Source organism: Spermophilus citellus (assembly GCF_964194105.1).
Source record: "Spermophilus citellus genome assembly, chromosome: 3".
Taxonomy (NCBI): domain Eukaryota; kingdom Metazoa; phylum Chordata; class Mammalia; order Rodentia; family Sciuridae; genus Spermophilus; species Spermophilus citellus.
The window spans coordinates 171,576,781-171,602,664 of record NC_138184.1 but is presented as its reverse complement, the minus strand read 5'-3'; the positions used below and the strand labels follow the sequence as shown (position 1 = coordinate 171,602,664).

The 25,884-nt window shown below is 33.4% G+C and overlaps 1 protein-coding gene across 2 annotated transcripts in view; it reads left to right on the top strand.

The window, feature by feature from the left end:
* The window catches only part of RSBN1L (round spermatid basic protein 1 like), an 88,806-nt gene that overhangs the window by 37,872 nt on the left and 25,050 nt on the right, over positions 1-25,884 (top strand). Inside the window, exons 2-6 of one of the 2 annotated variants that reach the window (XM_081282802.1) lie at positions 1,321-1,437; positions 2,570-2,605; positions 8,631-9,271; positions 19,708-19,845; positions 21,591-21,733. In XM_081282802.1, the coding sequence (XP_081138928.1) occupies positions 1,321-1,437; positions 2,570-2,605; positions 8,631-9,271; positions 19,708-19,845; positions 21,591-21,733 (1,075 nt within the window). The remainder of the gene's footprint in view (positions 1-1,320; positions 1,438-2,569; positions 2,606-8,630; positions 9,272-19,707; positions 19,846-21,590; positions 21,734-25,884) is intronic. The other variant, XM_081282803.1, reaches the window with a different exon arrangement.

Here is a 25,884-nt window from a genome sequence, read left to right as displayed (position 1 = left end):
CAAATTGGGATGTATCATACGTGTAAACTGATACATACTGGATTTTGAAATTTATGAAGAAAAAATCTAAAATACCTCAATAATTTTTGAATGTCAGTTGCATTTGAAATTATGGTATGCTTGGATATATTAAAATTATTTTTACCATTTTCTTTTTACATTTCGAATGTGGCTACTAGGAATTGTAAATGTACATATGGTGGGTGTTATATTACTGTTGGACAGTGCTGGTTGAGATAGTAATCTAATCATTAGTGATTACGACCTAGATTAGTGTAATATTTATAGAAAGGAAAGTAGGGAGTATTTTTTAAGAGATTATGAATTATGCATGTATCTTACATAAACTCTATTAAAATAGAGCATATTTTACATTTGTGTGTCTTTCCATCATGGCTTTGTAATCAATAAAAACACTTTTTGAAGGCAAGAACTATGTCACTATTATTTTTACATTCTTCTCTGTATCTTCTGCTAGGTTCATAGAAAATTGATTTGAGGGCTGGGGATGTGGCTCAAGCGGTAGCGCGCTCGCCTTGCATGCGTGCGGCCCGGGTTCAATCCTCAGCACCACATACCAACAAAGATGTTGTGTCCGCCGAGAACTAAAAAATAAATATTAAAAATTCTCTCTCTCTCTCTCTCTCTCTCTCTCCTTTCACTCTCTCTTTAAAAAAAAAAAAGAAAATTGATTTGAACAAACAAGATTAATAGGATATCATATTTTATAAGCTTAAGTTTTAGAATGTTGATCATTGAGTGATTCTTATGCCGTATCTTTCAATATCATAATTTTTCTAGTGATCCCTATCAGTTGTATTCTTGAAAGGTAATAGAATAAATGAACTAACATCTATTCATATAAATGCCAAGCTTTCTGTAGTCATTTGATATCTTTTTTTTTGTTTAATCCTTATTATAACCCTATGAGGAAAGAATCTACCACCATCTTATGGATTATGAAACTTATGTTGAGTAATTTTTCCAATGTTATGTTAACCAAAACAAGCCCAATTTCAGAGCTAGCACTTCTGTACTGTAGCTTTCTGTTCAATTAAAGATAGCCAGTTATTTAAAGTGATTTGAAATTCATGTATTTTGGCTGACATGAAATTAATGGAAATGTAAAATGATAAATTTTGACATTATATATTACATATTCAATAAGAAAGTAAATTGAGAAATAGTTCCCAAAGCCTAATGGGAAGAAAAAGACACTTTTTTTTCCTAATTATATTGTGTATTACAATTCCAGAAATTGAACCATATTTCATGGAGGAAAAAATTAAGTTTTAATAGTTTGTTTATTTTGTCTTTCAGATAAAATCAGAGACAAAATTAAAGAGAGAGACAAAGAAAAAGAGAGAGAAAAAAAGAAGCATAAAGTAATGAGTGAGATCAAGAAAGAGAATGGAGAAGTAAAGATTTTACTGAAAAGTAAGTTTATATTCAGTGAATTTTGTTTCACTATATTGTACATATTGTGATTAGAATAAGGAAATGCTATGTTGTACTGATATTTGATAAGAATGAACATTAATGGAGAGGAAATAAAAAAATATTGGGAGTTCAGATCTGCATGTAACATGTATTTGGTATTTGTTTAGTGAATCATTAAGGTTTCAAGGTTAAACTTCACTAAACTATTAGATTCCTTAAATAATTTTAAAATAAGTTATCTGACCAGTATTTGTATTATTAGTGTGTATCCATATTTAGATAATCTAAAATAAAAGTGTAAAGCAAGTTTTAGTCTGATAAGGATGGTGAAAAGAAGTGATCTTACAAATATTTGACTTTAATTACCATATCATAGTCTGGAATTGAGAGGGAAGATAATCAGAAGGGATACTGTGACTGTACGTTTATTTATTACATACTTAAGAATATCTTTTTTGGGGCTGGGGATGTGGCTCAAGCGGTAGTGCGCTCGCCTGGCATGCGTGCGGCCCGGGTTCGATCCTCAGCACCACATACCAACAAAGATGTTGTGTCCGCCGAGAACTAAAAAATAAATATTAAAAAAAAAAAAAGAATATCTTTTTTGTTTCTTGTTTTCTTTTTTGGTACAATTGCATTCAGGTACTGGTTTTATGTGGGGTAGCTTGGGGAGAATAATTTTAAGGATAGATAGATAGTTGGGTAATATGTCTTTTCATTTAATCTGAACTTTTTCGTAGAGAATTTATGCTGAAATACATGTACAGAGAATCTTAAATTCACACAGATAGCAATATATGAAGAATCAGTGGCATTCATTTGTTAGACAGCTAGGAAAGTCATTGGCCTTTATCAAGTTAATAGATCAAGTTGCTGATCAGAACATATTGACCATGATTAATTTCATTTTGAATTTATGTGTTGGCAAGCCTTTATATCTATATAAGGAAAAAAGCCTACTGCATTGCGTGTACACAAAATAACTGGTTAATTTGTAATATTTAAGATAAATATAGTTAGACTTTATTTTCATTTCCTTCTGTCATGTTTCCAGATGTTCTTTTTTTTATGTTTTTTTTTTTAATTGTCAGTGGGCCTTTAATTAATTAATTAATTAATTTATATGCAGTGCTGAGAATCAAACCCAGGGCTTCACACATGCCAGGTAAGTGCTCTATCACTGAGCCACAACCCTGGCCCCCAGATGTTCTTTGATAGTACTTTATGTAAGGTCTGTTTCGTATATGTCAGGATTTTATTTTCTATAATATTCTTTTACTCCTGAAGAAAGATGTCAGACTTAAGTTGATTGCTATTTAGTTAATATTCTTTATCCTTTTGTTCTGTTTCTTTTGCCTGTGTGTGTGTGTGTGTGTGTGTTTTGTGGTGCTGGGGATTGAATTCAGGGAATTGTGCATTTGAGGCAAGCACTCTACCAATTGAGCTATATCCCCAGCCCTGCCATTATGTTTTATCTATGTTACCTAATTAGATTATAAGCCTTAAAGTCAGGAATTGATTCTAACCAAACTAGTACTATATAGCAACTAATGATTAATTCTTGAAATGTTTTCATAACTTTGTTGGTTTAGTCAATTAGTCATTTTTACAGATATGGTCAATACTCATTTCTTATCTATTTGAAAGTACAGGGATGTAAATTTCTGTCACTTGAAAGAATCTATGTCTTAGAAATGATTTATAAAGGTTCTTATGTTCTTGGTTGAATAATAGATTTCTAATACACTGTTAATGTGAATATGTGAGTCTAGAGTTTATGTATGCAAATAAAATTAAAAACGGCCTAAAAATGGAGATTTTTCTAGGAACATGCAATATTAACTTTAACTTTGAAATGGATAACACATTTAGGAGGTATTTTTATGAATTAAAGTGGAACTAGTGATGTTAAAAAAGAAAGAATGAGAAAGATTTAGAAATAAATTTGTGACTTCTAGGATGACCATGGAAAAATTTAGAGAAATTTACTCTATCTACTGTATGTTTTAGTCAGCTTTTTCGCTGCTGTGAGTAGAGGATCTGTCCAGAACAACTGTAGAGGAGGAAAAGTTTATTTGAGGGCTCACAGATTCAGAGGTCTTAGTCTATAGAAGGCTGGCTGCATTTCTTGGGGCTTGAGATAAGGCTTGACATTATGACAGAGTGTATGGCAGAGGGAAGCAGTTCACGTCATGGTGATCAAGAAGCAGAGAGAGTCTCCACTCGCCAGATACAAATAAATACCCCAAAGTCATGCCTCAATTCCCATCTCCCCCAGCCACACCCTACCACTTCAGTTAATCCAATCAGAGATTAATTCACTGATTAGGCCAAGGCTATATCTTCATCATTTCTCCTTCTTGTATTGTCTCACATGTGAGCTGTTGGGGGACACCTCACATCCAAACTGTAACACTGTACAATTGGAGGTGAATAATAATTTAGTTACTTTTTTCTAGGATTGTGAAGATTTATATGAAAGAAACTGTGAGATAAATGCTGAGTATAATATCTGGCCCCAGATATTCAGTAAGTGAATATGAATCTTATAAGTATATTTAAAAGAAACAACAAAACTAAAACTATGTCCTCTCCTCAATGTGAAGTACATAGATAATTAAATGAATAAAAACACGATTCATTTGGAAAATAGTGACTATCCTATTGTAAGTACTGAGTAAATGTTAGCTATTGTTATTTTCCAGCAAAAACAATTTGCTCAGCATGTGTGGCCATTTCCCAAGTGAGCCTCTGGTCTGGAAAGGACATTTTTTTGTCTTTGGTATTCTGGAGTAACAACAGAATCAGTTTTATGGGGCAATGTGCTATCATTTTATACCATGTACCCTATTTCCTTTTTGGTCTCCAGCTTTTGCTCTTTTCTTAAAATGTTCTTCTGGTAACTTTAATGATGCAAGCTGTAACACACACAGGCATTGTTTGATGGTAGTGGTTGAAAATATAAATGATAACTATCTCATATTAATCTCATTTCCTGAAGGTTTTTGTTAAAAATTGTGTTTTATATGAAAGTAAATAAATGCATGTGTTTAAAAATATATAATTATATACATGCTAAAATGTTTTCAATGCAAAAATCTTAATAAATCCTTTTTATTGATAAATGGAATTATTTGCTGTTAATAGAAATAGCTTAAAAGAACAAATGAATTTGAAAAAAAAGCTTATTTAGTGGGCCCATGTGATGTACAACCATAAGAATGAAATCCTAATTAGAATAAGTTATACTCCATGTAAGTATGTCAAAATACACTCTACTGTCATGTATATCTAAAAAGAACAAATAAAAAAAATATGTAGTGGGTCTCATTTTTTATATTGAAGTTTACCAACTATTGTATTTTAGTATATGTATGTGTTCCAGTCATTTTTATCTGTTTTTTCTTTACTTTTTAAAATATTTCTATAGTTGTAGATGGACACAATATCTTCATTTTATTTGTTTATTTTTATGTGATTCCCGAGATCGAACTCAGGGCCTTACGCATGCTAGGCAAGCGCTCCACCACGGAGCCACAACCCTGGCCTTTTATCTTGTTTGTTAAGGCTGAATTGTGAGAACATACATATTATGATTATAGCATTTTGGGGAATAAATTTTATTATTGTAGTGTATCAGAGAAGCTCTATGAGGTTCTCTGAGAAGGAAGAATGGGGGTTAAAAAAAGTCAGTGTTCAAGTATAATGGTAGTGTATTCAAGCTCATAGGTAGCTGGGGCCTTGGCGCACACCTATAATCCCAGCAGCTTGGGAGGCTGAGACAGGAGAATCATGAGTTCAAAACCAGCCTCAAAAACGGCGAGGTGCTAGCAAGTCAGTGAGACCCTGTCTCTAAATAAAATACAAGATAGGGCTGGGTATATGGCTCAGTGGTTGAGTATCCCTGAGTTCAATCCCTAGTATAAGGAAAAAAAAAAATTACAGGTAGGTTAGCCACGGCAGAAGGAGTAACAGCATTGTAGTGTGAAAAATCAAAGTTGTTTTTCAAAGACCAAAGGTTGAAAATTGCTAAGCTAATTACTACTTTGTTTTCTATATACAGTGGAGTTGTATATGTTATTTCCTACATCACAGTTGAAATATGATTCAGTTTTCTGGGTAATGTGTATTTTTCACTGTTTTAAATGTAAAACTATGCAAAGTTGGTAGTAGGAATTAATATTAGTGAATTTTATTTTTAAAGTGATTTTGATCTTTAAAGTAATTTTTCATAACTGTTCATTAAAAATACATGCTGTATTTGTACTGTTTGTGTGTCGTTCTTTCTATCTATGTATGAGTTTCATTTTTTCACTGGCTGTGTGTCTGCATTTCTGTTTTTGATTGTTTTGCTTAGTCTGCTCTCTCTTTTCTAGCTGTTTCTGTGGTTCTCTGTGTGTGCATGTATGCTTATGGTACGTTATGAATGTGTGTTTGTGGTTCTCTGTGTGTATATTTGTGGTCTACGATGTGCATGTGCCTGTGGCTGTGGTGCATGTGTGTGTTTCCATAAACCTTATACTTTTAATCTCATATTTTTTTAGAGTTAAGTTTACTTAGAGAACAGTTTCATTCTTTCTGCTCTAAGTATATACCAGTGACCTTTATTGGGTCTGATTTGTTGTTATTGTTTGAAGAATTATAGATTTATAATGTGTACTTGAAATACTTTTTAGTACAAGAGAACATTGATATTTAAGGTGATCCTATTTTCTCAAAGTATTTTAGAATTTTCTACATATGTATCTGATGCCTTTCATATGTAGAGACAAAAAAATGAGTAAGTATTTGGGGTAAAAATGGGAGTTCATAACCCACTTGAATCTAATGTATGAAATATGATATGTCAAGAGCTTTGTAATGTTTTGAACAACCAATTAAAAATAAATAAATAAATAAATAAATAAAAGTCTATCAGCAACTAAAAAAAAAAAGAGATTATATAATAGTAAACGATAAAGCCCCAGTTTTGTTTAATGCAAAGAATACCTATGTCCATTGGGGATTCCCCAAACTTACCTGTAGATTCTATTTGCTGGGAGGACTCACAGAACTCAGCATATAACTGTACTCATGGCTATGATTTATTATAGTGAAAGGATACAAAGTAAAATCAGTAAAGAAAAACAGCATATGGGACAATGCCTGCAGGAAACTTATGCAGGTTTCTAAGAGTATGCTCAAAGAAGTCATACAGGATGCATTTAATTCATTGAGCAGTGAATTATAATAACACATGTGAAATGTTGTCTACCAGGAAAGATCATTAAAGAGTCAGTGCCCAGGGTTTTATTGGGAGTTGGTCATAGAGGCACCATCTGCCTAGCATAGACAAAATTCTAGACTTCCAGAAGGAAAACGAGTGTTCAACATACCCCATATTGTTTGTACAAATATTTTAGGGACAGTAAACTGCTGTTACCAGGAATGGTGAGAATCCTTTAAAAATACAAGTTTCTAAATACCAGCCAAGGGCCAACTTTACAAGCACACAATCTCAGGTATATTCTCTTTTCTTCAAACTCCTCACTGTAATGTTTAATTGCAAAGTAATTTGCCATGGAAATTTAACTCCTTTGTGCTTAATGTAAGAATCTTTCACTAGATTCAGGATGAGAGACAGTCAGATGACTGCTAGACTGTAAATTAGGACAGTGGTATCAAGAAAGACCAAAGTAATCAAGGACATACTGGATAATTCTGTCAGATCACACAAAGATCAGGAAGATGATATGAGAAAATGCTGGATTTGCTCTTTGGAAATTTTGGAAAAGCAAGTTTGGGTAGACTAAAGTAGAACCAGAAATAAGCAGAAGTTAAGCAATAAGAATGGTAAGGTAATAAAGGAAAGACACTGGACATAGATGGTTCTTTATGAGAAGTTTGGTGGTCAAAAGAAGAGAGAAATTTACTAAGCAAGGTTTTTTGGAGTTGGTAGGAGAGAGTTACTTATGAAAATAGAACATCTCACTGAAAAGAAGAAGAAATAAGAGATGTGAAGGTGGAAAAATTTATGTGAAGAGGCAAGTGGGGAGAATTTTATGCATGGCAGCTTATCTGTAAAAACAAAGTTAATAGGGCTGGGGATATATCTCAGTTGGTAGAGTGCTTGCCTCACACGCATAAGGCCCTGGGTTTGATTCCCAGCACCACACACACACAAAACAAAACAAAGTTAATAGATGGAAATAATGTCATTTCCCAACTGTTAGCTTAATGTTTTTTTCCCCATGTTGGGAAACAATATTTTCTTGTAAGTTTGTTTTATTTTTTTTTGTTTGTTTTTCTTCTTCTTATACAGAAATGGATATACTGTGATAATGTTAAATGCTTTTTATGTATACTTAGATTCTGTAACTGTGTGAATTACTTTTTTTCCTTTGAATTTCTGAGCCCAGAGACCACTTGCTTTTGTTTATAGAAACTCCTTTCTATGCAGTTTGTAAGGTACCAGTCTTTCTCATTCACCTTTTTATTTATCTCTTTACTAGCACGTGGATGGCCCTTGAGCTTAGGATATGAGAGATCATTTTGTCATCTCCTTTGTGGCACTTTGTTGGATCTTCACTTGGAACTTTGTAAAATTTGGTAGATTTAAAATAACCCATTTTAGACAAAGAGTGGTTTACTAAAGAGTAAATAAAAAGTTAAGGAATTGCCATTATACTTAACGCTGTTATTTTCCACTTTGTTGATTTATAAATTTCCTTGGCATCTGGATACAATTTTTAAGAGTGGAGATAAAGTAAAATTAGTAATGTATATAACAGGAAATATCTGGATGGTATTATTAGTTTTAGCATTGTTTAACTTTTCATTTTTGAATTTTGTCCTTAAGATTTGAAGATTATACTTTCTGAAACATTTATTCACTTCATTATTGCAGTAAATACTGATTGAGCATCTGTTGTGTTTCCAAAGGATGGCCCATATCATTAGTTGTAATTTGGTCCTAACCCTTCCTCTGTATAGTGTATGTATGGGTTATGTGTGTGTATGTAGAGAAAGAGAGAATGAGAAAAATCAACTAAATTTCGATTGTCAACACTGTTTAAAATAAGTCCTAAATAGAAAACTAATTCTGAGTAAATTTTCAGATGTAAACTTCTTATTTATTACAAAACAGTTTCTAAAGCATGTTTCTTTAAATAAGTAAAACATGGAATTTCAAAAATATTTTTTCCCTACAGGTGGGAAGGAGAAACAAAAAACAAATGTAGAAGACTTACAAATTAAAAAGGTAAAGAAGAAAAAGAAAAAGAAACACAAAGAGAATGAAAAACGGAAGCGTCCAAAAATGTATAGCAAATCTATTCAGACTATTTGCTCAGGATTGCTATCTGATGTTGAAGATCAAGAAGCCAAAGGTATCTTAAATGATAACTTAAAGGATTACATTGGAAAGAATTTGGATACCAAGAATTATGACTCCAAAATTCCAGAGAACAGTGAGTTTCCATTTGTCTCATTAAAAGAGCCACGAGTTCAGAATATCCTCAAAAGATTGGACACTTTGGAGTTCAAACAGCTCATTCATATTGAGCACCAGCCTAATGGAGGTGCATCAGTTATCCATGCTTACAGCAGTGAACTCTCCCACCTGTCTTCTGTGGAGATGGAAAGGTTTGCAGAAGAGTTTGTGGGTCTAGTGTTCAGTGAAAATGAAAACTCTGCAGCTTTTTATGTAATGGGTATTGTTCATGGGGCAGCTACTTATTTACCTGACTTTTTAGACTACTTTTCATTTAATTTTCCCAATTCACCAGTGAAAATGGAGATATTGGGAAAGAAAGATATAGAGACAACAACTATGTCCAATTTTCATGCTCAGGTAAGAGGTTTTAGTTTCATTTCTGTTTGATAATTTTTAATTTTTTAGGGGGGCCAACTTCTGGTCTTTGTTCTTAATTTTACTGTAGGTTTGAAATAAAAAGATAAAAATATAATGAAAGCTTTTGATAGTATTAAGAATATTTTCTTGATGTGAAACATTTTAAATTTCAGATTCTGCTCATGTGTTTTAAAGATAACTAATGAAATAATTCTATTGTCCTCTTTTTTTTCTTGCAAGAATTTATCTTGGACTTAGTGAAATGAATTTAATGATGTATTTTCCTAGTCCTTAAAATAGTTTTCCTACCTAAAATTGTCTTTTTCTTTATAATATCTTTCAACTGCTTAGTACTGGATCTATTATTGGGTGCTAAATAAATGTTGGCTATTAAATATATTGTGTACAAAGGAACCACTACTTATTGTAATTATGTGAGAAAATTGTGCATGTATTGAACTAATTTCCATTTCCTGCCCTTCTCTATAGTGTGTAACATTATTCTAGAAAGCAGAGACAATTGAGTTTATTGGTTCTTGAAAGTGAATGTGGGCCCATCTAAAAGCCATTGCCATTGTCACCCATCCTCAGGTTAGAGCTTGTTTATGCTAGGAGATTGGCCAATTCTTACATTTATTGGTACTGCAGTCCATGGTATTTAAAAACAGCAATTGTGGACAACATTCTAGTTTGGAAGAAGGAAAAAATGTAAAGAAAATCTCAGGGGTCTTACTCAGTATTTAGTACTGTCTCTCTCTACTCACAGATGAGCTAACAGAGAGAAATTACTTCATTCTTTTCCCATTTGTCAGAAGTGCCAGCAGAACAAAATTTCACTCATGGCTCTTTTCCTTATTTTCAGTATATTCTTTTTGTTGATTGATGTTCAAGATGTAGTCTCCACTTTAAATGATACTTTGGATGTTCAGTCACATCCACACATATCAGGATCCCTACTCCTAATTGTATGCTTGGTGTATATTCCATAGTTACCAAGTAGCCTAGAAAATATAGCAGTATTTAAAATTTTAATGTGTGTATGGGGAAATTATTTACTAGTATAACATATTTGAGAACTGGAATTTAAGTATTTTTAAATATTAGGCAGGTCATTTTGTAGAATTTCAGAATGTTTAGTAGCTTGTATGAAATTTCACCTGGGTTGGGTGACAGAATCAGGCCTACCTTATAGTAATACTTTCTGCCATTTATTAAATCCTGACTGTGCCAATGACTGTTCTAAGCATTCTATATGTAATAACTCATTTAATGTTTATTATAGTTTTAGCAATGAAGAAACAAATAAAGTAAATGACAGATAATGTAGCACTAAGTGATTTTGAGCCAGTTGTTTCTTCTCAAAGAATGTGTGAGTGGAGTTGTTAGGAAGGTTGTGGAGGCTAGGGTTGTAGCTCAGTGGTAGAACCTTGCCTAGCATGTATGAGATACTGGGTTCAAATTTCAGCACCACATATAAATAAATAAAATAAAGGTCCATTGACAACTATAAAAAAATTTAAAAAATTTTTTAAAAAGAAAGTTGTGAATCTGATCTTTATTCTTATTTAATGTTAGTCTGAAAAATACATTTAGTAGCATTAGAGAAATTCATGATAATGGTAATGAGGATATTTGTAATTAGCACTTTAAAAATGAATGAAAGTACCTGTAATAATGTTACAATATATATTTTGTGTCTTCTCATTTTAATTTTTTAACATATAAGTAGTGAAGCTTGGAATGTTATAAATAACAGTTGAATTTTCAAGACAGTTTTTCGTGTGGTTAAGTTTGAATCAGACTCACAGAGAATCACTACTACCAACAAGACTGCTGTTTATAATGTTAGAAGTTAGGTACTGCAATCATTCACAATGATATGAATGACATCTCCAAGATTGTGCAGCGAAGGCCCTGGCTACTAATGGCTTGTGGAACCCAAACCAAGTTCATGCTAAATGTGTATTGTCATAAGCCTACTTTTCAGTTTTCTGTTTTTTTTTTTTTGTTTTTTTTTAATTAAAATCAGGGCAACCAAAATGGTTTGCCCTAAATTCTATGGCAACAAAAAGCTGATAAATTATTCATATCTATGATCTTTATAGCAATAATATTTATCTCTATATTACTTTAGTTGTTTTCACAAATACTCACTTTTGTTCTTAAATACATGGTTTTTTATTTTTATTTTTATTTTTTTGGTATGGGGGATTGAACTCAGGAGTGCTTTACACCTGAGCTGCATCCCCAGCCCTTCTGTTTTTGTGTGTTTTTTTTTTGGGGGGGTGGGTGGGCAGGGAAATATGAGGGATTGAACCCAGGGCGTCTAACCACTGAGCCACATCCCCATCCCTTTTTGGAGACATGGTCTTTCTGAATTGTTTAGGGCCTTGTTAAGTTGTTAAGACTGGCTTTGAACTCATGATTCTCTTCTCAGATCTTGTTTTTTATTTTAATTTTTAAATTTTGAGACAGAATTCACAGAGTTGTTGGGGCTGGCCTCAAACTTAGAATTGTCCCGCTTCAGCCACCTGAGTTGCTAGGATTACAGGTGTGCACCACCATACCTGCCTTTCCTTGAATTCATGTTAATGTGAGATACTTATATAAAATATAAATGTACATACACTCACATACAACCCTAACAAAGGATCAAGATATTTCTGTTTTTAGTCCTTGGTTTTAGAATTCTTTTTACTTGTGTAATCCTATTTTCCATCTTAATCTGTAATCTTGAAGGTTGCCTGAAAGTATTTGTTAGCTGGGTTATGGCTATTTTTATCTCATTATCCAGGTTAAATGAGGTTCTTCTGGGCTCATTCACATGGTGTTGGGTATCACAGAGTGTGATTCCCAGTGTACAATCTTTCTCTTGAGTTGGATTTATTCAAAGGAAGTCGTGGCAGCCAGATTTGTAGAAATTAGTAGGGAAATACACTCCATTTCTTTTTTCTTCTCCTTATTCTCCTCTCCATTCCTTCCTTCCTTCTTTTCTCTTTCTCCTTTTTTTAAAATTCCTTTTCTTTTTACTTTCTGTACTGAAGCTTGAACTCATGACCTTGCTTTGGACTTGAAATCTATTTTAGTTGTAGTTGGACCCAATACCTTTATTTTGTTTATTTGTGTTTATGTGGTGCTGAGAATCGAACCCAGGGCCTCTCACATGCTAGGCGAGCACTCTACCGCTGAGCCACAACCCCAGTCCCTATGCTTTACTTTTTTTTTTTTTTGGCCTTTATTTATTTATTTTTTTACATTTGAATTAGATGGGGCATAATTCTTATGCTTTACTTCTTGATGATAGGAGTGACATAGTCAATTTCACAGGTATAAGCATTGGGAAAGATTTGTGGTTATTTGTAATTTATTATACGTATGTCCTAGTTTTTCTTCCATCTCTATTTCATTCGGATATTCATTCAGACATTTATTGTGTTCCTGTGTCCTAGATGATAAGGAATATTTTTAAAAGTTTATTAGAACAGGAGTTTTTTGTCAAGAAATAAATGAGATTTCTGTTCTTTCACTGTACCCTAAAGTAACACTTACTATATAAGAACTGTGAAAATATGAAAACTGTAGCTAGTTTCTTCCATCCTTCCCCCAATTCATTGCCCTAAATCTTATTTTTATTTTGTCTAGGTTCTCAGGTAACTAATGTTAGAACGTTAACTATTTTAATAATGGCTGTTACTAAATCTGATCTGATCGGTTAGACCTGCTTGTGTGCAGAACTGCTGAGAAGAAAGTAACATTTATTGAATTTACATTGGGGCCATTCACAGTGTTAGGTCAGTAAAACAGTTTGTGCCATCTTTGAAACATTGCCTGCCTTGTTAGAAAATTTTCATTTTGACCAGTTGTGCCTGCTGTATCTTCCTCAACTACTTAGGAACTGGTCTACAGAATGTTATCATGGTAGCACCAGATGCTATAACTGAGAAAGCTTTTTTCTTCTATTATTGTATTAATTTAAAAAGGTAGATAACAATAATTTTATTCTTATTTTTTCCATATTTTATTGGTGCATTATAATTATATGCATGATATAATAGTGTAATTTGGCCCAATATCATTCCCAAGTATTTTCACTAATAATTTAATTTGTATTTCAGTTGAAGTTTTTTGAATATTTTTGAAATGACATTGATTAAATGTCATCACTTATTTGTAGTTTGATTTGAAAATATGTGCCAGATGTTGTGGAGAAATGGCTCCCTCTTCTGGCACATTCTTTTATGTCTGATGTTTAGATTGTAACATAAAGAACTTAATGAGCAGGTCTCTTTTTTAAAAATAAGGGACTCCTCTTACTCCCCTACCCCCCATAAAAACCAACCAACCAAACACAGGAGAGTTGAACCACCTTCTACCTTACTTTGATTTTTGAATCGAATAATTATCCAATTTTTAATTTTCTTCAAATTGATGCTGATAAATGTTAAAAATGTGTCTATCATTTGTATTTTTTATGGATCATTATCCTGAGGAACTTCTTTTTAATCTTAGAATATTGAGAAGTACACTAAAACAACTATAAGACACAGGTTTTGAAGTCAAAATAGTTTGTATAATACTATACCAAGTAAGTTATGTTTATTTGCTATGAGACTTATCAGAGATTTTAATAGTCAATGTGTATGTTGACCTACTGTGGCAAACCTCTGCAGTGAAAAGGATTTTCCAAACTTATTTTGTTACAGAATTCCCTTTTGGGGGAATACATTTTTGAGAAATAGCAAATTGTTTAACAAAATTCATTCTTCATGTTTTTAAAAAAATTCCTTCTTATTAACTGTATTTACTTCTTTATTGCTGCAATCTTTACAGGTTAATAAAACACTATTAAGTCTTGTAGATTTAGTTTTGGTGAAGTTATTTCCTGGTAGAAAGGCTGCCTTTTTCTTTTAATTTATTTTCTTTTTAGTTGTAGATGGACACAATATCTTTATTTTGTTTATTTATTTTTCTGTGGTGTTGAAGATCTAACCCAGTGCCTCACATGTGTGAGGCAAGCACTCTACCACTGAGCCTAAATCCCAGCCCCAAGGCTGCTTTTTTCTTTTTGTAGCAAGCAGATCTCCGAATAACTAACACACACACACACACACACACACACACACACACACACACCCCTATTGGCAGTATTAGGGTTAAACCCAGGGTTTTGCAAAATGCTAGACAAATACCCTACTTTTTAGTCATAGCCCCAATCCTTTTGAAATTTTATTTTGAGATAGGGGTCTTGCTAAGTTGCCCAGGCTGGCCTTGAATTTGCAATCCTGCCTCAGCCTCCTGAGTAGCTTGAATTGCAGGCGTGTGCCACCATGCCCAGGTAAAGATTGCTTTTTAATTTAAAGATTACTTTATGTGAGGAATGATGAATAGAATTTTAGTTTAAATATAATTTAATTCATTTTTTGTTAACTAAGTTCATGAGATTTTGTTATTGATACTTACTGGCAATGGATACAAGAAGCCTCCTACTTGCTTTTTCTATCTTTTGTAACATTTGTAGAGATTATAGAAAAGAAAATTGAAAATGCAGCTGTGATTGTAGCAGTTTTTATTTTTGGGTGGTGTGGGATAGACTATAGGAAGATTTAAATTAAAAATGTTATATCTTTCTGGGTTTGTTGGCACATGTCTGAAATCCCAGCAGTTCAGAAGGCTGAGGCTGGAGGATTTTAAATTCAAGGCCAGCCTTAGCAATTTAGTGAGGCCTTATCTCAAAATAAAACATTAAAAAAAGAGCTGGGGATGTGGCTGGTGGTTAAGTACCCTGGGTTCAATCCCTGGTAGCCCCTATAAAAATGTTACATCTTTTCTAAAAGGCACTGTTTAAATATAAGCTTTTGCAAAAATACATCAAGTGTATCATGCCTGTCTTCTGTTTCTTTTTGAGAGATGTATACTTAAATTAATAAGAGGATCCATATGTATAGTTGTTATAGTCTGGTGTGTTTCTTTTTTAATATAATTTTTAAATTTAGAATTTTTGCACTAGTTGTTGAACTCAGGAATGTTCTACCTCTGAGCTATACTTCCAGCCCTTTTAAAAATGTTTATTTTGAGACATGGTCTTTGCTAAGTTGCCCAGACTGACCTCGAACTGTAATCTTCTGCCTCAGCCTCAAATTTAGTTTAAAATTTAAATATATTTGTACCTATCTAGTTGGTTTATTAGAGTATAATACTTGAAGAATAAATGTCTTGAAAGAAAATTACTATTTTGTTTTAAACATGATAGCTAAGAATGCAGTTTTTTTCCTTGGAATTTTCTAAGAAGATTTTACCTTGGGTTTCAATCGTGGGTAACAAGGATCTACTTTACAGTTTTAACACATTTGGTTAAGATGGAGAGAGACCTACCATTAAGTGTACATGTGAACTTTGTATATAAATATGTATGTATTTGCCATGAGTTAGGAAAAAATTAACCCCCAAAATTCTATTAGGATATTTCTGAATATAATTCTCATAAAATCTGCATTATTTTATTTTTAAAATTTAGGCTTCCCCCCAAATCCTTTGGAATATTTATGAATTTGAAGAAGACCATATTTTAAAAGCCTCAAAAATTAGTTTCTTGGGCTGGGGATGTGGCTCAAGTGGTAGCGCGCTCGCCTGGCATGTGTGCGGCCCGAGTTCGATCCTCAGCACCACATACAAACAAAGATGTTGTGTCTGCTGAAAACTAAAATAAATAAATAAATAAATAAATAAATAAATAAATATTAAAAATCTCTCTCTCTCTCTTAAAAAAAAAAAAAGTTTCTTTTTAAGTGGTCCCAAACTGAACATAGGATAGGGGGAAAATAAGTTCTACTTTATTCAGTCTGTTAAAGTTTTTAATGTTTAGGTCTATACTAATTTAGATATGTATTTTTTTTTTTTTTTTTTTGGGTGGTGGGGATTGAACCCAGGACCTTATGCATGTGAGGCAAGCACTGTGCCAACTGAGCTATATCCCCAGCCCCTCATTGTATTTTTTTTTTTTTTAAGAGAAAGAGAGAGAGAGAATTTTAATATTTATTTTTTAGTTTTTGGTGGACACAACATCTTTGTTTGTATGTGGTGCTGAGGATCGAACCCGGGCCACATGCATGATAGGCAAGCGCGCTACCGCTTGAACCACATCCACAGCCCCCCTCATTGTATTTTTAAAGATATTTTTAAAAATTGTTGATGGACCTTTATTTTACTCATTTATTTATATGTGGTGCTGAGGATTGAATCTAGTGCCTCACGCATGCTAGGCAAGTGCTCTACCATTGAGCCACAACCTCAGCACTCATTGTATTTTTTTAAGGAACCTTTGTAAATTTGAGAGGATATTAATGTAAGTGTATAATTTGAATGAAATGAGATGGCTAGGTCCATTATGTACCTTTGATCAATGAAACAATCATTCTTTTTATTTTTTGTGGTACTAGGGATTGAACCTAGGGGCACTCTACTGCTGAGCCACATTCTTAGCTCCTTTTTAATTTTTTATTTTGAGACAGGGTCTTGTCAAATGATAAGGCTGGCCTCAAACTTGGGACCCCCTTCTGCCCTGTCTCCTGAGTAATGAAACAACTCTTCTAACTTCAAATAGGAACATCTGATTAAATCAAAGTTAGTAAAAGCACTTGAGTTATGACAGAACATATCATTTATATATATTTAAATTTATTTATTTTAATTTGTTTTACACGACAGCAGAATGCATTTCAACTCATAGTACATATATAGAGCACAATTTTTCAAGTCTCTGGTTGTTCACAAAGTAGAGTCACACCACTTGTGTCTTCATACATGTACTTAGGGTTATGATGTCCATTTCATTCCACCTGCATTTATATTGTTATCACCCAAGGTGTTTTACCAATTTTTTTCTGTTACTCAATGATACATATTCTTGTATTTAAAACACAGAAATTTTACTTTTAATAGGGCTGACTAGGGCTGGGGATGTGGCTCAAGCGGTAGCGTGCTCGCCAGGCATGCGTGCGACCCGGGTTCGATCCTCAGCACCACATACCAACAAAGATGTTGTGTCCGCAGAGAACTAAAAAAAATAAATATTAAAAATTCTCTCTCTCTCTCACTCTCTCTTTTAAAAAAAAAAATAGGGCTGACTATTAAATTTGTTGATAAGTAGTTTTGGTTTTCTGATTATTAATTTTGCTTCTCCCCTATTTTTCTATGGTTTCATAATGGCATTTTTTTGGTAGAATAGAAATAGTTATCTTAATTGCATGACAATACCTAGGGTAGAATGCAACTGTGTCAGTTATTTGAGAAATGAATTATTTCATGTATAACCTCATTATACATACTAGATACATTGACTGTTCTGATTTCAGACTTGTTTCTAAATTTCTTCTAACATTCACATCAGAGAGCATTCTTTCTTTGTTGTTCAATACATGTTGTTTGCATGTATTGAATTGCTATATATACTCCCTTGGAAGAGAGGACCAGTTGATAACAGTCCATTTGGTTTTACTTTAAAGGTGTGTTTAAAGCTATTTTTTTTAGAGAGCTTGTAAATTGAATTGTGTTTAGCATTTTAGAAGAATTCACTCACTAAAAATTCTCAAGGCTACCCACTCCCACCCATGATAAAGTGTTCACATAATTTAATTGATCATTGTTGATAACTGTGATGAGTATCAAGAGCTACTTGAGTGACAGTGGTTTATTTGATTCTGGCTTTCTTTGAATTAGTGACTTAGATGAGATATTTGATTTAAATAAGAAGATAAGGAAGTTGATAAACAGTTTATTTGTGTGAAGTGGAACTATTACCTTCTTAAGTTGCCTTTTAAAAGTCAAGTGTTACATTTCAAAACCTTGGAAATTTTGTGTTTTAAAATATAAGTTGTTTGATTTCATTTTTGTTTTCTTTTCCCTTCCCTCCTCGCCTCTCTCCTCCTTATTAGTAAACTTTTTGAGACATTAATATTATTATACTGCATTGTCAACTGTGATAAAAATAAAATACTCTAATATCATTGTCAAAATTTTCTATTAAAATTAATTTTTTATTGCCACGTTTCTGGAGATAGGAATGTTGGGGCATTGTTACTGTAATAGCTGTGATTGTGAGGATTTTTCAGTGTGTCCATAATGTGACAAAGGTAGACCATCCCAGTTTGCTGGGGATACAAGACTTTGACTTTTAAAATAGGCTTAGTCTTTGGTAAACTGGAACATGTTGATCTCTTAAATTTAGTGGCCACAAAGATTAATTTGGAGAAGAAGATAATTAGGGTTTCACATCAAATTTGTTTTTGAGCTGGGCACAGTGGTGCATGCCTATAATTCAGGTGTCTCAAGAGGCTGAATGAAGCAGAAGGATCTCAGGTTTGAGGCTAGCCTCAGCTTCTTAGTAAGGCCCTAAGCAACTTAGGGAGACGTTGCTTCAAAATAAATAAAAAGGCTAGGGATGTGGCTCTGGTAAAGACTCCTGGGTTTAATTGCCAATATTCCACCCCTGCCCTCAAATGTTTGTTTTATGAAAAAAAGTTTCACTTAAAACACAGAACTTTTACTCTTATAAGGGCAGAAATGTTAAATTTGTTAATAAGTATTGGTTTTCTAATTATTAATTTTACTCTTATTTACTAGTGTTAATATATGAAAACACATGGGTTTGTCAGGATTCAAATATGCTTGTGAAAATTCACATACCGGTGATTCTGGAGGTTTAGCCTTCCTTATTTTGCCTGTTTGAATGCCAGCAGTTTGCTAGCACCGTGACAGGTGGCTTTATATAATTATTACATTTTTCTTCAGTAGGGTTAGGGTTAGGGTAAATCTGAGGCAAAACATTCCAGTTAAGTAAACTAAATCTCAGGGAACTTAAATAATTATTTGTCTGAAGGTAACATAACTGGTAGGTGGCAAAGGCAGGTTTGGGGCTTGAGATTCTTGATTTTCAATTTCTAGCAGTTTTTCATTGGAATTAACATTATGCAAACTGGCTGCAAAGTAGTATGTTGTGATCTAGATAAGAAGATCATCCCTTGTGACTTTTTAGACATAGAAACCACTAGTAATGGTTTTTGTAACTTTTTCAGATGGTAACTTAAAATCTGATAACATATGAGCAATAAATTTAGAAAAATGCAGGTATATCAACTTTTGAATATAATTTCAGTGCTATTGTAGATTGAATAATGAACTCTTATGTCCTAAAGAGATGTTATAGTTTTGTTTATCTGAACTGTTTCCATAAGCTATGTATAATAATAGTTGGAGAACGAAATAGCTAGGTTTAATGTAGGGTTTACATTAAATAAACTATTTGTTTTAGTTAATAATGCTTTTTGTTTTGCTTTTCTTGCTTCATATATTCTTAACATTGAGACAGTATAATTTATTATTACACATTGATAGCAAGCATTATCTTATGTGTAACTTGTTATTAAATTCATATTCTTCAGGTAAAAAGAACATATTCTCATGGTACTTACAGAGCTGGCCCAATGCGACAAATAAGCTTGGTGGGAGCAGTTGATGAAGAAGTGGGAGATTACTTCCCTGAATTTCTTGACATGTTGGAAGACTCACCATTTTTAAAAGTAAGGGAAAATAATCTAATCAATTTAAATTGTGGTTGTTAATTTTATACTACAGGTGATACAAATTAATGGCTATTTCAGGCTTATATAAATTTGGTTTTATTTAAATTGGAGGGAAGGAAAGGAAGAAATGAAAAATAGTGATCTTGTATAGTGTATATATGTAACTTACTTCTCAGGTCCTAATTGTAATGGCAAAGCTGAGTGTTGAACCAGAAAATAACTATCTGTTACAATCACTTTAGAAAATTAGTTTCCATCTGTTTATTACCACTTTATAGAATACGTACCAAGAATTTAAGAAGTATAGTGTTATGGTTTAGATATTTGGTGTCCCCCAAAAGTTCATGTATGAAACAATGCAAGAAAGTTTAGAGGTGAAATGATTTGGTTATGAGAGTTTTAATTTAATTAGTGCATTCATCCCCTCTTAGGGATTAACTGGGTGGTAACTGTAGGTAAGTGGGTTGTGGCTGGAAGACGTGGGTCCCTAAGGGCATGCCTTTGGAATATACATTTTGTTCTTGTTGAGCAGAGCTCTCTCTCTGCTTCTTGGTGTCCATGTTCCAGCCGCTTTCCTGTGTCACCTCTAACTCCTTCATTTGCTGCCTCAGCTATGTCCCCAAAGAATGAGTTGGCTGTCTGTGGACTGAGACTTCTGAAACTGTTAGCACCCCTGAATAAGCTTTTCCTCCTCTAATTGTTCTTGTCAGGACTTTTGGTCATAGCAGTGAAAAAGCTGACTAAAACATGCAGGAAGGATGATTACTAAATTAAAATGTCTAGGATAAAGGAATGACAGTGTTTTAGTATATTACCATACATAGCTTATGGAACAGTTCAGATAAACAAAATAATTCTAGAGAACTGACTACAATATCTCCTTAGGACATAAGAGTTCATTATTCAATCTATAATAGCACTGAAATTATATTCAAAAGTTGGTATACCTGTGTTTTTCTAAATTTATATATCTATCTATATCTCTCTCTCTCTCTCTATATATATATAGAGAGAGAGAGATAGATAGAGATAGATAGATAGATAGATATTGAGATTGACCCTCATTTTGGACAAAATATAAATCCCAAGGGCATGCCCCCAGTTACCAACCTCCTCTAGTCACACCCTATCTGCTTACAGTTACCATCCAGTTAATCCCTATCAGAGCATTAATGCACTGATTTAGTTACAGCTGTCAGAACTCAGTCATTTCACCTCTAAACTTTCTAAGCTCATTGTCTCACACATGAGCTTTTGGGGGACACCTTACATCTAAACCATAGTAGGAAGTTTGACATTGTGAAAAAATGACCAGGGAAATTGTATACCTTTGTTTTAGCCTTGACTAGACCTACCTGGGTTGAGCAAACCACATAAACTTTCAGGGCTTTGGTCTCTTCATCTATAAAAGCAGATATTTAGTCTACGTGGTGACTAATGAGCACTTGCTCATTTTTCCAACTTAAAATTATATGACCCATATGTTCATCGAAAGAATAATAACAAATTATGAATATACTGAATCATACCCCTGGCATGGTAGGGGGAGGGAGCCATCCAAGCATAATTATTCTTTTGGTATGTTTGAAATTGAACTTTTGAAGTTAAATTATGAATATATAGGGATATGTATTTCAGATGTTTAAATTGTATATGAATGTGTTTTTGTGAAGGGAGAACTATTTTTTAAATACATATTTGAAGATACATTTTAAAAATAATTTCTGTATAATTGTCTTTAGTGTACACTGCCATGGGGGACATTATCTAGTCTAAAATTAGAGAGTCGAAAAGACAGTGATGATGGTCCCATTATGTGGGTACGTCCAGGAGAACAAATGATCCCTGTGGCTGATATGCCAAAGTCACCTTTCAAAAGGAAAAGGTATGTTGGATACAAATTTTTATTTCTGAAAATGTGTGTTCATACATTGATGTGTATGAGTATTAGTAGAAAATTGGAAGAAGAAGGAAGGGAAAATTTATAGAGTATATTTGGAATGGAAATTAAAAGATAGCTATACATGCTGGTAGAGTTTGTGATATTACATCTGCCATTTATAAGACATGAGAAATATAGGTAAATGACAAATTATAAATGGGAATGGAAAAAATATCATATAGTGAGACATTATAAAACTATTTTAGAATGAATTTAATAAAATATTCAGAGGCTGTATTAAGAAAATGGAAACATCTTATGGAGGATATAAAATTATACTAAAACAAATGGAAAGCCCTACTATGTTCTGAGTCAAGAATGATATTTGTTTAAATATTCGTCTGTATTCATACTCCCTATAACTGGATAAAATGTGTTTAAAGTTCATAAGGAAGAAAACTGTGAAAGAAAAGATAAGTGAAGAGGGAGCTTGTTACTAGATACTGAAAATTTCTACAAAACTCAAATAGATCATTGGTGTAGGATAGAATCCAGAAATAGATATGAGTACATAGGATGAGATGGATGAGGAAATACTTATTTAATGAATAATGCTGGCATAATTGGCATTCTGAAAGAAAACACAGAGCTTCTACCTCATACAAAAAGAGATTTTAAGCATCACAGGTAAAACAAATACAAGTATGAGCACAAAAATGTTAAGTTTGGAAGTGATCTTCCTAAGAAAGACTAAAAGATATAGTGATAATATTGGTTGGGAGAGAAAAGACAACAACAGAGTTCAAAACTATAATAGATTGGACTAAAACATGCCTGATGTGGCAGGGCATGCACATATAATCCCAGTTACTTAGGAAGCCGAGGCTGGAGGATCTTAACCAGTCTAAGCAACATAGTGACATCCTATCTTGAGAAAGAAAAATAAAATTCCCAAATCAACAAGAAAAATATAAAACCACCCAGTAGAAATATAAACTTTACCTTAGGCAGGTAAGTTTATTTTTAAAAAGCTACAATATATTTTTGCCCTTTGTACTGATAAATTTATCAACATAGCAATAATAATGTAGCAATAATCAAGCGTTGTGAAGAAAGTCTTTTATGTATATTGTTGGTAGAAGAGTGAGTTGCTTTGAAAGCAGTCTGGAAGTAGCTCATACACTTTGTATCTAACCATGATCTGCTCCCCTACTTTTGGGGATCTACCCCAATAAATAAAAGCATTAAAGATTAAGATGTAAGAATGCTAATAGTAGTCTTGTTTGCAATAAGAAAATAATTTAATGCCTGAATGTCCACCAACCAGGGGAATGGTTGAATACATTTCTACATTCTTATTAAAGAATATGATAAAACAGTTAAAATAGGATTTTTATTTCTTTTGATCTGGAAGGGTATTCATGACACTTGAAAAGAGCAAAATATAGGATAATGTATCTTGTATGATTCTTATGATTTTTATGAAAAACAAAAATAAATGTAAACTAAAACCCCATGAATAAATGTATATTTATGTGAGCACAGGAAAAGGTTTGGAATAGAGTACACTATGTTAACATTTGGGATTGGAAGTGATCATCCTAAAGGAGATAATCTCTTTTTCTTTAGATACCTAAAATAGTTTTATTGGTTACAGTGATTATTAATTAAAACAAAAAACAGAGAAGAGCAAAGTCATTAGTAGTAGGTTGCTTGATGGCAAGGACCATGTTGGGCTTATTACTAATGTGTTTCTAGCATATGTGTTTAGACACAGTGTTGTGCTTAATAACTTTGGGTTGAATTAAATTTTACAAGTTAATTTCTAAGTTGGTAGCAAATGATAAAATTGATATGCTTCTCAAGTGTTCTTAATTTTGTTTTAGAATTTAGCAATCATTGAATCTGAAAAGTCTTTTCCCAGAATAATGCAGATATATACAAAGTTTAGATTTGTATATAACATCAGCTCCCTGAGGAATTTCCATTCACTTAAGGGTTTACAGCCCATGGTATGTGTGATGACTAATAACAGCATTGTGCCGAGCCTTAATTCATTAATGAGACCAAGCTTGTGAGGTTGAAAGCCTCTTAGTTTTCCACAGGAAGCAACATTACCAATTTTTGGGGGGTGGGGTATTGGGGATTGAACCCCAGGGGCACTTTACCACTGAGCCACATCCTAAGCTTTTTTTTATTTTTTATTTTGAGACAGGATCTCACTAAATTGCTGAGACTGGCTTAAACTCCAAGTTGCTGGGATCAGGCTTGTACCCCTATGCCCAGCTCCTCATCCCTTCTTAAGTTTTAGTTTTGAGATGGGCTCTCACTAACTTGCTTAGGGCCTGGCATAAATCACTGAGACTGGCCTCAAACTTATCCTCTGCTTCAACTTCCCATTAGATAATTACAGGCATTATCTAACTTTCTGACACATGTAAGACGTTAGTCACAAAGAACAAAAGAGTATATGAGTATGTTTATGTACACATGTATGGGTGTATGTATGTATGAGACTGTAATGCAAGGGTACCCAAAGAGCAGTAGGTAGTAGGATAAAGGGTGGGAACTTAGAGAACTAATAAGTAACCTCCAGGAGGATAAATGATGATAAGAGGAGAAAAGCATAAGGGCAATCTAAAATTGTCTCTGAAAGCAACGTAAAAACCCGAGAGGAAGATAAATGATTACTTCTGGCCAGAGTTGTTCTCATACTTTCCCCCATTCTACAGTAGAATTAAAGAGATTTCTGCAATATGTAAGGCTAAGTAGGTAGTGCATTTTGTGTGCTTTATGGATTCTAGAGGATGAAAGTGGAGGAGAGGGACAGTGGGAGGTGACTGTCTTCTAAGACAGAGCTAAGGGTTTCCTTTCTGCTTCCAGTAAACCAGGCATGTTTTATGGAAGCACTTGCTGACTTTTTCTCCTTGCTAATTTTCTTATTTTTTGATCTCTTCTCACTAGAATATAAAGTTCCATGACTGTAGGAACCCCATCTGTCATTAATGTCTCATTAATACTAGCCTCAGTGCCTAGAAGATTCCTGCCATATAGCCTGGGTCCTATAAATACTGACTTAATGTAATTTTAAAAGTTACTTTTTGTTCTAAAAGTATATTTTGTGTTAACCAAGTGATCTAAATAGGGTTTCTATCCTGTACACATGGGTACATGATCCTATTCAGATTAGACCCAAATCTCAGATAAAGATTCTAGGTACAGGAGTCTTCCCTTCCTTGGGAGATACATTCTGAGATTCCCAATGATGTCTGAAACCACAGATAGTACCAAATCTTATATGTACTATGTTTCCCCTATATATTTGTACTTATAAAACTTTATAAATTAAGCATAGTAAGAAATTAGTAGCAATAACTAATAAGATGACACAACAAAAACAATAAACTCAAATAAAAGGTATACGAATGTGGCCTGATGCTCTCTTTCTCTCAAAATATCTTATTGTATTTTCATCTTTCACTTAAAGGCTTCTCCTTGGCCTACCTGAATCGCTAGCATCACTACTCTTTTTTCGGGGGTGGGTGTGGGGGATTGAACCCAGTGTGCTACATTCCCAGTCCTTTATACGTATATTAATTTTTAGACAAGAGTCTTGTGAAATTACTGAGGCTGTCCTCAAACTTGCAATCTTCCTGCCTCAGCCTCCTGAGTTGATTATGGCGCATTGATTACAGATATGTCTGGCGCAGCATCACTACTCTTGTCCTTTAGGGTCATTGTAAAGATAAAATAAGAATTACTAGAATATTGAGACAACTCAATTTGGTAGTGGAGATAGCTACTGAGTGACTAATAGACAGGTAGGTGAGTACTCTGAACAAAGGGATGATTTGCATCCTGGGCAGGACAGAATGGAATGGCATGAGATTTCATAATATGTCTCTGAATAGTAAGCAATTGAAAACTTAGGAATTGTTTTGTTTATAATTTTATTTTTTGTTGATGTGGGTTTCATTGTGGTATATTCATACATGCATATAAAGTACTTTGAATGATTTCACTTTTCACTATTTCCCCTTGCCCTACCCCTTTCCTCTACTTTACTGTGTCCCTTCTATTTTTACGAGATCCCTTCTGACCAGAAAACATACATATGACCTTATCTTTCTGAGTCTGGCTTGTTTTGTTTAACA